At 40.9% G+C, this 12,258-nt stretch overlaps 1 protein-coding gene across 1 annotated transcript in view; it reads left to right on the top strand.

Annotated features, from left to right (window-relative positions):
• Window positions 1-12,258, top strand: part of fasn (fatty acid synthase) — an 80,622-nt gene that overhangs the window by 49,243 nt on the left and 19,121 nt on the right. Inside the window, exons 18-28 of the mRNA XM_038735140.1 lie at window positions 159-239; window positions 448-633; window positions 829-1,008; window positions 1,842-2,045; window positions 3,866-4,182; window positions 4,308-4,709; window positions 5,300-5,464; window positions 5,685-5,800; window positions 6,160-6,314; window positions 6,484-6,687; window positions 6,867-7,017. Of these exons, the coding sequence (XP_038591068.1) occupies window positions 159-239; window positions 448-633; window positions 829-1,008; window positions 1,842-2,045; window positions 3,866-4,182; window positions 4,308-4,709; window positions 5,300-5,464; window positions 5,685-5,800; window positions 6,160-6,314; window positions 6,484-6,687; window positions 6,867-7,017 (2,161 nt within the window). The remainder of the gene's footprint in view (window positions 1-158; window positions 240-447; window positions 634-828; window positions 1,009-1,841; window positions 2,046-3,865; window positions 4,183-4,307; window positions 4,710-5,299; window positions 5,465-5,684; window positions 5,801-6,159; window positions 6,315-6,483; window positions 6,688-6,866; window positions 7,018-12,258) is intronic.

Raw genomic sequence — 12,258 nt, 5'->3', positions numbered from 1 at the left:
TGAGAGCAGAGCAGAAGGGTGTGATCACAGGGGCTTGGAGGGGGAGATCGGAGATCTTTGATTGGGATGGACTGATGAGCTGTTTGACTTCCTGTTCGATATTCATCTGATTTAGCCTCTCTGTCTGTCTTCTCTCTTCACCATTTTCTTCCTGCCAGGCTCAGTCCAGTTGGAGGTGCGTCTCATGCCTGCCACCAACAAGTTTGAGGTTTCAGAGAATGGAAACCTGGCTGTCAGTGGTAGGTCGTTTTTGTACAAATATTGTTTGAAAATTCAAATAAATAGTGCTGTTTCAGTACTGTTTCATGTATCTTTTATATTAGTATTAGTAGTATTTTACATTATTCATCTTCACTTTACTTTTGATCTGTGTCATTCAGTACCTTTACAAGCACTATATTCTCTGTTGTGGTTGGTCCTGGTCTTACTCATATGAGTGATTTTCAGGTAAGGTGAGCATTCTGGAGGATGCAGCCCTTGACTCATTCCGTAGTAGGATAAGTCAACAAGCTGCCTACGATGAAGGTGACCCTAAAATGAGGCTTACGGCACATGATGTCTACAAAGAGCTGCGACTGCGTGGTTATGACTATGGGAATGCTTTCCAAGGCATCTTGGAGTCCAACAATGCAGGTAACAGTGGTGTGTGTTTGTGTTGTCTTTGAAACCTTCTTTGAAGTTTAGTTGCGATTGTTTTTTTATATTTAATTTTATTAAAATGCAAATATGAAACCCAGAAGACAGTACAAACGGCAGTAGTTAAAAGACCTCTGTATCCCCCAGACCTTAGTAGCACTCTGGTCATGTCATGTGATTGGCTGTTTCCAGGAGACAGTGGGAAACTGCAGTGGACAGGAAACTGGGTGACCTTTTTGGACACCATGCTACAGATGATCGTGGTTGGCCTGTCGGGTCGTAGTCTGCGTTTGCCAACCAGGATCCGCTCAGTGTGTGTTGATCCAGTTGTCCATCTGGCGAATGTCTGCAAGTACACTGACGGAAAGGAAGGTGTGTGGTATCAACAGTTTTGTGCAAGTTGGTGAAAATTAGTAAATAGTTGAAGTTACTCATTACTTCTCTTAAAAGTAATTGAATTTTTTTTACCAACTAATGCATATAAAAATAAACAGTAAGTAGGGAAAGTAACCTTTGCATTACTCTTTGCTTCAGTTCTTGTATAAGTGTTAGTGTTGCAGTGGGGAAAGACAACTGTCACAATTTCTATTTCATGAGCCATTGTACCCATTATCACAATGATGAAATGTAAGTAGTTGATGTAGCAACTGTTGGATATGTAGCAAAATGTGGATATACTGGCGATTAGTTTTGTGCAAGTGTGTTGTTTCAGAAGATTAGAATGACTTGTCATTGATGTAGATACAGTTTTCACACCTGCACTACTCACCATATTTTTGTCCTTGATCTCAACGATGGAAAAATAATGTCCGTTTTTCCAGGGCAGCATTGACATTATTCATTGCCTGCCATAAAGTCGGGTGACAATGGATCATAAACCACAAAATACAAGTCTGTGTTTGTCTGCCATCAAAACAGTTGTAGTTGAGTCCATTTAAATTTCAGTAATTATAATTGTGTTATTTAATTTGAGAAAGTAATTAGTTTCATTTGCCGTTACTGCTGTTGTCACGCATCCCAACATTGTCATTCTATTCAAAATTAATTTTCTGTAATCTGTATTTGCACAGGCACTTTCCTGTTTATCACTATTTTTAGCACAGCCACAGCTGGGGTAAAGATTTTTTATGCTGGATATGATTAGCAACATGTTGAGCTTCTGTAAGTCTTGAACTCCACATCGAATATTTCTCTCATTCCTGTAGCTGTGGATGTCCACGTAAACCGTTGCCTTGACAACATTGTTGCTGGTGGAGTCCAGATCTCCGGTCTGCATGCCACTGTGGCACCCCGTCGGCAGCAGCAGCAGAATCCCCCTACCCTGGAGGAGTTTGTGTTTGTTCCCTATGTGGAGATGGAGTGCCTGACAGCCAATGGGAAACTTGCAGAGCAGCTGAGGCTCTGCAAAGGTAAACAAAATCTCTGTCGTCTTTGTGGCTGTATCATTCCTTATTACTTCGAATGAGGATTATTACTTCATTGTGATCATATGCAGATGAGGCCTGTACTATGAAGGGAGTTTAAACATCAGCGTCCCTTTCATCCCTGTGAGTCACAGCAAAATGCGCCTCCATATAATGCTCGCCAAGTGGACACACCACCTCTTCCTTCCAAACACTAGCTACCCTCCAGGCATTCAATGGACATAAAGTTGTTACTGTGATGTAGAGACAGAGCTCAGTTATAACTTTATGGATGAAAGATACTTTTGTTACAGATTAATAACTCACCACTCTGAAACTCTTGCTCCAGTCCATGTTGCTAAACTGGTAAGGGGATACATAGCTTAACCGAAGCCGGCTTCTCACTGACCGGCCCTTCTCTGCTTCTGATTGGCTAGTAGTCCTTAACTAGGAACTGCACATGTGCAACTCCCTACAAAGATCATGAAGAGGCAAGATGTATTACTCCATACTTAAAACAAAGCCTTCACACACAGGGTGAAAAGAGGAGCTGTAGCAATGTGCAGTATGAAGAAAAAAAAAAAGGTGTTTTTTTTAAATTAAACCATGTAAACCTGTTTTGGTACAACTCCTAAATAAGATTTTGAACCTGAAGATGAGCATAATATGACCTCTTTAACCCGGGTTTATCAAGGAAAGTCAGGGTTGACAAAAGCCATGTTAACGGCTAAATCTAATACCGGGGTAGCCAACAAAGCTGAGGAGGCTTGTTGATAGTAAATTTGTAATTACACACACAGTGTTCTTGTTGTCTATGAAGATTCTCAGTCATCCAGGTCATAGTTATCCAACGAAGGTTAAAGTAAAGGGCAACTGGACTTGGTTGAAGATACTGGAAGACGTTTCGTCCCTCATCCAAAGGACTTCTTCAGTTCTGACTGACTGGCAGGGAAACTCAGCTATTTAACCTCAGTGGGGTCGTTTGCCAGGGTCATCGATACTGCTGGTTTGTTAGTGTTCCTGGTTGCTGTAATGACGTTAGGACTACCGGTGGCCAAGACTGAACGACCATTGATATCTTCACCTGAGGCCAATAGTGTTCTTGTTGTAATTCTCTATCTTCTTAGTATTTTATGGACTCTTCTTTAATGTGTAATATGATTAAGATATAAAGCTACACAACTCTATATTAGGTCCACTGTAATAAAAAATTATGGAGCGAGGGAGTCGGGTAATAATCCCAGAGAAAGTAAATCTACAAGTAAATCGAATTTGTTAAATCGAATCGAATTAACCACATATATAACCGGTTCATAAAGCAGGTTAGAGATGCAGCATAACTTGCCATGACAACAAACCTTGGGTACAACCTAAAAAAAAGCAGACATTAGTTTTCTGTTTTACTAGTATTATTAGGTATTTACAATAGGCTCTCAGAAAATTCTTTTGAAAATAGTCAAAAATATATTTTTTAAATCCTTCCCCCCTTCGTTTTTTTTTGTCCACAAAAGAACGTGATTCGTAGCCAAATGATGAAGGGAGTTTGTCTGTCATTGGTATTTTCAGTACTATCACTGACTGCTTTCTTCAGAGTTTAATATATTTCTTTTATTGAACATCCCTGAGTTGTTCTGTAAAGCAAGCCACTGAAAAGCAAGCTGTTTTTTCACATGAAAACAGCAGTCAAATGTTATTTCTGATGCATGAAGAGAAACTGATGCATCCATTAAAATCAACAAAATGTTGACTAATCAGCGCATTTTCTTTTTTGGTATCATCTGCTTATACATGTCCTTTGAACGTTTTGTCCCACTCTGTCCATCCAGGTTTAATCCACAGACTGCAGCAAAAGTTGGCCCCTCATGGTGTCAAGCTCTCCATCCCCGGGATACAAGTGGAGTCAGACGGTCCTTTACCCAACCCCGAAAATTCTGAGCCCGGCCTGGTGCGGCTGATGGCCCTGCTTTGCAGCCTGGAGCTGAATGGGAACCTTCGATCTGAGCTAGAACAGACAGTGGAGAAGGAGAGGGCGTGTCTGCTGCAGGATAGCCTGCTGCAGGGGCTGCTCGACAGCCAGGCCCTCAGACACTGCCTGGACATCACCATAGAAAATAGCATGCCTGGAAAGATCAAAGTCCTGGAGGTAAGACTGAAAACTAGATGAAAATCCAATAGAAAATTTCCTTTAAATGCAGAATGACTAATTGATGCTTCAGTCTCAGAATATTTAAAATCTCCACCCCTCTTCACCTCTCCGACCACTGCCAGGCTCTCTCCAACGATAGTCAGCTCTTCTCTCGCTTGGTTGCCCTCCTCAACATCCAGCCCATGCTGCGTGTGGATTACACTGCCACAGCAACCAACCTGGACCTTCTTACCCCCCATCAGGCCACCCTTGAGAGGCTGGCAGTTACATCAGCTCAGTGGGACCCCCTGATGTGTGCGGCTCCTGGAGGTGTAGTAGGAGGGGCAGACCTAGTGGTGTGTAACCACGCCTGGGGCCCTGTAAGGAAGGACCCTGCACTGCTGGTGGCAAATCTGGCTTCTGGAGCCAAACAAAGGGGGTTTGTTCTTATCCACACCTTGCTGAAGGGAGAGACTCTGGGGGAAACCGTTGCATTCCTCTCTGGCACTACTCAGAGCAGCAGCCAGCAAGGACTGCTCACACAGGTCAGTGGCAACACTTACTGCGATGTTTGACCCTCCTAAACACGCAAATAAACTACAGCTGTATGAACCCAAAGTAAACATTTTGCTGTGATTTATTTGCAATGAACAGATCAAACTAATGCCGGAATAACTAAAATATGATGCAGATTTGTTAAACATTAATATAATAATTTTAATAATAATTTATGCTTTGTCAGGTCTGTCAGCAAGTCAGCAGGACAACAACATTTTTGTTTGTTTTCTGAATGGAGTTCGGATAGATCCAGGCTATGCTATGCTAACTTGTTCACAGTAAAGTACAATGATAGCTGTATGTAATCAAGCCCCGTGAAACGCTGGATTCACTTTCAGTATGAGCACACCATTACAGTCATCACAGTGACTGGGTCCTTCAGGATAAAAATCCTCAGAAAAGTTCCTCAGTTTGATAAAAGCATCATTCTTTCAGTCTACATAACTTTAACACCCTTGAAGCTGGAAGTTCAAAGAAATAAGTGAATGACGTGATCAGTATGCCGAGATGCTAAGATCACATTAAATGGTTAATGGGAGATGATGTTTTGCTGATATTATCTCCCTCTTCTTTCCAGGCTGAGTGGGAGAAGGTGTTCTCTGAGGCCTCTCTCAACCTGGTGGCGGTCAGGAAATCTTTTTATGGCACGGCCCTCTTTCTTTGTCGCCGTCAGTCTCTGGCCAAACAGCCCGTTTTCCTACCTGTGGACAGAACTGACTACACGTGGGTGGAAACACTTAAGGTGGGTTCAATAACCTTCTGTGTGTGTCTGGCTTTTGAAATGTCTAACAGTGACCCCATGAACTATTTTCAAGTCTGAATAACTAAACAGGATTTTATGTCATACCTATATATCAGAACCTTCAAAGTATGTTGAATACAGTTTCCTTGTGACTTCAGTCATCATTTACAAATGTGACATTAGTCATAACTGGGGGTTACTATGTGGATCTGTGCTGCAGGCGATGATTGCAGAGTCATCAGACTGTCCAGTGTGGTTGACTGCCTCCAAGCCTCACTGTGGCATTGTGGGAATGGTCAACTGTCTATTGCAGGAGCCAGGTGGCAACCGAATACGGTAGGATATATACACTCACCCTACACAATCCTGTACTGGTGTTGTCACAGTAACAGAATTTAGGCCTAAAGACAGTCTACTGTAAGCGTAATAGGTAAATACAATTCACAACCACTGGGCCAACTGTGCCTGTCATAATGGGCACTTTAGTAGTACTGCAATTTTAAATTTGGGGTTTGCAGGTTTGAGTTGTAAATACCAGTGTATGCTTGTGTATTATCACATCAGACTTCACACAGTTCTTACCAACATTCATTTAGTGGCCATCTTGTATGAAGGTATTGTCTCGCTTACATTCATGTATTGTGTTTTTTTTAGTGTGTTCCCTTTTTATGTCATTTCTCCTACCTTGTCACCAGCTGTGCGTTTGTGTCCAATCTAAACGAGTCTTCTGCAGTACCGAGCCTCCAGCCAGCCCATAAGTCTATGCAGTCAGTGCTAGAAGGGGATCTGGTCATGAATGTGTTCAGAGACGGACACTGGGGCGTCTTCAGGCATCAGCTCATCAGTCACGGTACCAAAATATTGCTTATTGTCATTTCACACAACCTATATATTTGAGTTAGTTAATTTGACAAAGGATATATTCAGACCTGTTTAATGCCTATAACTTGTTTTATTTTCAGAATGTGTGATGTCCATGGCTACCAGTGAAGCATTTCTTTGTGTTTTGCGGTTTTCAGATTTAAAAGAAGAGTTGACTGAGCAGGCATACGTCAATGTGTTGACTCGAGGTGACTTGTCTTCTCTGCGCTGGATTGCTTCCCCACTCCGCCACTTTGTGACCAGCAACCCCAACGTGCAACTGTGTCGTGTCTACTACAGCTCACTCAACTTTAGAGATATAATGCTGGCCACCGGCAAACTGCCACCAGATGCTATTCCAGGTAAAGTGTGTGTGTGTGTGTATAAGACACACAAGGAATCTTGTACTTTCTTGGTTCTTATAACAATAGTACTATTAACCACTGTTAATGTAGACTACACAAAAATAGAAATACAGGTCAAAATTCAAGCACCCACAATTAAAACTATCACTACATTACTGTCATTGTTCATTGCATAGGTGACCTTGCTCTGCAGCAGTGCATGTTAGGTATGGAGTTTTCCGGTTATGACCCGATTGGTCGGCGTGTGATGGGGCTGCTGCCTGCTAAAGGCCTGGCTACAAGTGTAGATGCTGACAAACGGTTTCTCTGGGATGTTCCCTCCAGCTGGTACGTGTTACATTTTTAAATATGGTGTGTGTGTGCATTTTGTATGGGTGTGTTGATTGTGCACATTACAATCAGAGCAGGATGAGTCTGAGATGTGATTTGGAATTGTTGTCCAGTACCTGTCTGCAGTAGCTGCTCTCAGCAGCTGCTCTGTGGAAGCCATTGTGCTGTCTCAGAAGGTTGATGGGGTGTATGAAAGGAAAAACCTGGAAACCAAGGTGAAGATCTGGTGCTGTGGATTTGTAGCCACATTGAGAGACAGTTTCATAGTGGTTCTTTGGGGAAATGTATGATTACAAATAGGGGTGGGTGATATGGCCCAAATCACATCTCGTATATATCAGAATACCTGTATATATTATGATATAGCAATTGTCCTGTAAATTCAATTAACAAATGGTTTAAAAAAACAGAAAACCTTTTGATACATATTTGTTTCCTTTTATTTGGAACTTCCATACAAACAAAACCAACTCCTCTTTCCTCCAACCTACTCAAATAAAAGAGCTTACTGCTCCGGAATATGTACAGCTACAGACTCCATTTGAGCTTTAAACTGTAGAAAAGATCTTTCCAAGTTGTAATTGGTGTTTGTTAAAACATGTTTAGTTTCATGCCTTTTCTCTCTCAAAATGCCAAAATATTCATCAGTGGAGGTTTACTTTTTGAGTTTTGAACCTTAATTGATGGGTAGCCTACACTCGTGCTCTCAGTGACTCCATTAGAAATTTCTGACTGACTTCTCCTTCTCTCACCCTACTCTTCAACTTGCAAAATCTTCCTTCTTGTTTGGTATGTGGACACATGCACATATATTGTCATGTTCAGCTTCTTAAGCTCTGACTAAAAATACCAAAATGACAGCTGAAAAGCTTCATTTTTAAGGCAAATGCACTTTCCCATCAACAGTACTTCAAATTGTTGTACAAAAAGGAGTAATTCAATAGCGTAGTGGTACAGTGTCAGTCCTCAAAGTACCACCTCCTGTGCCAGACATTGGTTCGATTCCTGCCTCGGGTCACAGTGGTAATAGATCATAGCTTAGAACTTTACACAGCAGTTATTTGAACTTAATGCCACTAACAAAATGTGAAGTCCTTACTAACTTACAGTGGTGACTTTCAAAATTGTATATTGTCAGTCTTTATAAATGCAATCAGTCTTTAAATGAAATTAAGTCTTTGACAGCATAATTCTTCAGCTGTTTATTTTTTTCAACAATAGAGTAGATGTCACAGAAAATGTATTTACAAGCAAAACATGCCTTCTAGTGGTGCTTTGGAGTCAATTTATGTCAAAATAACATAAGATTGACAGAGAAACTTGGAAGCCTTCCCTCCACAGTGTCCACAATAGTCCGGAGTTAAGGTCGTACCTTTCTTTTATCCAGAGATTGACGGATCAAACATTTAACACAATTTACACTTTAAATCACACATTAATTCTCCATACATCACAAATCTCACAGGATATGTCCTTATAAGTAACTTTAAACATTCCCTCAAAGTTTCATTCAAATCAAACCCCAGGTGATATAACGAAAAAAATTCAAACAAACTGCAGGTGATATAACGGAAATCAGACTACAAATCACAAATAACTTCAAGGATATGTCTACATAAGGACACTACACATACATTGAGAGTTGTTCAAACTGACCACTTGGGTATGCTACAAATGCAAGAAATGGGTGTAGCATGACACAAATCAGACTATAAATCAACAACAGTTTTTCCCATCATTACAGAACTCACGGGATGTGTTTATAACGATGTTATAATGTGTAATGCAGTGAAAGTATATTGAAATCACGATGTAAATGCTCCATACTTGTACCTTTCTAGTCTTTTCGACCACTCAAAGCGCTTTTACACATGCATTCACCAGTCACACTAATTGCTCAAACGGAAACTAACATTCACACTGGCGGAATTGCCAGGGGCAATTTGGGGTTAAGTATCTTGCCCAAGGACACTTCGACATGCAACCAGGGGGAGCCAGGGATTGAACCGCCAACCTTTCGATTAACGGCCAACCCGCTCTACCTCCTGAGCCACAGCCGCCCTGATGGCAGAAAAAGGTTTGAACCCGTGAATCACCGCTTGCGGCTATATTTATTACTGTTTTTAATGATAATAGAATTCACCTTAGGGCACCATGCTTAAAGAAGAGAAAACTGGTAACCGGTTGCCTAATCTAGTTTAAACAAATATACTAAATGTATCACTTTGGAACTCTAATTAATAATAAATTAATAGCTAACCAAAATTGCCATAAATTGCTGGTAGGTCAAAGTTATACCAGCAATTACATGCAACTTTAAAGAAACCAGCATGTACAATATCTCACAAAAGTGAGTACACCCTCACATTTTTGTAAATATTTTATTATATCTTTTCATGTGACAACCTGAAGAAATAACACTTTGCTGTAAAGTGGACAGCTTGGAACTATAGTATTTTGCACCGGATAACGTTAGCAACTGGTCTGCATTAGCCGGCCAGCTAATGTTAATAATGATAATACTTAAAAAATGCATTACATTTATAGAGCGCTTTACCATAGAAACTTAAAGCACTTTAGAGTGAAGTGGGGTGGCTCAACCACCACCAATGTGTGGCACCCACTTATGTGATGATCAGCAGCCATTTTGCACCAGACCGCTTACCACACATCAACTTGAGGGAGGTAGGGTAACATTGAGCCAATTGCTTTGGATGATTAGATGGCCTGATGGAGAAAGCCAGTTTGGGAATTTTGTCATGACTGGGGAAACAAGTGGAACCCCGTACTCTTTGTGACAAGTGATGTGATTATTAAAGTGCTCATTAAAGATCGCTTGATCTTTAATGAGCACAATGAGTCACAACATCAGTTTAACGTCTCATTTCCCCCGAAATCCCCCGGCAGTCAAGGCCTATAGCAGCATAACTAAGGGATGGTTCAGGACTCACCTGAGCCAGCCCTAACTATAAGCTTTATCAAAGAGGAAAGTCTTAAGCCTACTCTTAAATGTGGAGATGGTGTCTGCCTCCTGAACCCAAACTGGAACCTGGTTCCACAGGAGAGGAGCTTGATAGCTGAACGCTCTGGCTCCTAGTCTACTTTTGGAGACTCTAGGAACCACAAGTAACCCTGCATTCTGGGAGCGCATTGCTCTGGTGGGGTAGTAAAGTACTATGAGCTCTTTAAGATAAGGTGGTGCCTGACCATTAAGAGCTTTGTAGGGGAGAAGAATGATTTTAAATTCTATTCTGGATTTTACTGGAAGCCAATGCAGAGAAGCTAAGACGGGAGAAATGTGATCTCTTTTCCTGGTTCCTGTCAGAACACGTGCTGCAGCATTCTGGATCAGCTGAAGAGTCTTAACGGACTTTTTCGAGCAGCCTGATAATAAGGAATTGCAGTAACCCAGCCTAGAAGTAACAAATGCACGGACTTGTTTTTCTGCATCATTTTTAGACGGGATGTTCCCGATTTTTGCAATATTACGTAGGTGAAAAAAAGTCGTTGAAATTTGCTTAATGTAAGACTTAGACATGTCCTGATCAAAGATCAAACCTTACAGTGGTGCTGGAGGCCAGAGCGATGCCATCAAGAGAAACCATATCTTTAGATAATGCATCACGGAGGTACTTGGGCCCTAGAACAATAACTCAATTTTTTCCATGTTTAACATTAGAAAATTACAGGTCATCCAGGTTTTAACATCCTGAAGGCACATTTGAAGTTTAGCTAACTGAGTTTCATCTGGCTTGATCGATAGATATAACTGAGTATCATCTGCATAGCAATGAAAGTTTATGGAGTGTTTCCTGATAATATTGCCTAAAGGAAGCATATATAAAGTGAAGAGGATTGGTCTGGGCACAGATCCTTGTGGAACTCCATGACTAACTTTGGCGTGCATGGAGGATTCATCGTTAACATGCACAAACTGAAATCGAACTGATAAGACTTAAACCAGCTTAGAGCGGTTCCTTTAATGCCAATGAAATGTTCCAGTCTCTGTAATAGGATCTGATTGTCAATTGTATCAAATGCAGCACTAAGATCTAATAAAACCAGAACAGAGACAAGTCCTTTGTCTAATGAAATAAGGAGGTCATTAGTAATTTTCACCAGTGCTGTCTCTGTGCTATGATGAACTAAACAATTACTATGTAGAAAGTCACACAGCTGTTTGGTGACTGCTTTCTTCGTGATCTTAGAGAGAAATGGAAGGTTAGATATAGGTCTATAGTTGGCTAAAACATCGGGATCAAGGTTGGGCTTTTTCAGAAGAGGTTTGATTACAGCTACTTTAAAGTACTGTGGTACATAGCCTGTTGATAAAGATAGATTGATCATATCTAGTATAGAAGTGCTGACTAAGGGTAAAACTTCTTTAAGCAGCCTAGTCGGGATGGGGTCTAAGAGGCAGGCCGATGGTTTAGATGAAGAAATCATTAAAGTTAGTTGGTAAAGATTGAGGGAAGCAAAGCAGTGTAAACATGAAAAATCAAAAACAAACTACAGCACACTGATCTGACTTACTACTTTATTTGTGAGCAACGCGTTTTGCCCATTGCTTCTTCAGGCTCACACAGTGAAATTACAAAAGCACTTACAGGTGTGTTAAGTAGATCCTGTGCAGGTCATGTGACAAGCACAATCCCTGCATTCCGTTTAGTTTGGCCCACATACATTAAGCCACAAGGACATTTCAAAACATACACAACATGGGTAGATAGACAATAAATAAATTATTTTATGTTGTATTTCTTTCCTGTGGATGGTTAAATGTTTTAGTGTCAAATGTGTTTGAACAATGTACACATTTGCCACACCTATAGTTCCCATAAAGTTGTAGTGAAAGCCAATTAGTTTGAGTGGGTTCTTTATACATGGAACTGACAACAATATATCTGATGTTTCTGCCTCTCCTAAATGTCTAAACATATATCTGGTTTTACAGCTGTTTCTAAGGTTCCTGAGTTTAGAGATAAGTTGGTGCCAGTTGAGGGCAGGTCTTGGTGAATTTTGTCTCTAATAGCTAGAATTTTATCATTAAAGAAGCTCATGAAGTCGTAACTACTGAGAGCTATGGGAATACTTGGCTCAATAGAGCTGTGACTCTTTGTCAGCCTGGCTACAGTGCTGCAAAGAAAACTGGGGTTGTTCCTATTTTCCTCTATTAATGACGAGGAGTACGCTGCTCTGGCATTACGGAGACTAAGATTATTGAGACTATCTTGCCAA

Source organism: Micropterus salmoides, unplaced genomic scaffold, assembly GCF_014851395.1.
Source record: "Micropterus salmoides isolate LMB-PRFRI ecotype aquatic unplaced genomic scaffold, ASM1485139v1 Ms_hic_scaffold_21, whole genome shotgun sequence".
NCBI lineage: Eukaryota > Metazoa > Chordata > Actinopteri > Centrarchiformes > Centrarchidae > Micropterus > Micropterus salmoides.
Note: the sequence above shows the minus strand (reverse complement) of the source record. Positions and strands in the feature narration are given on the sequence as shown.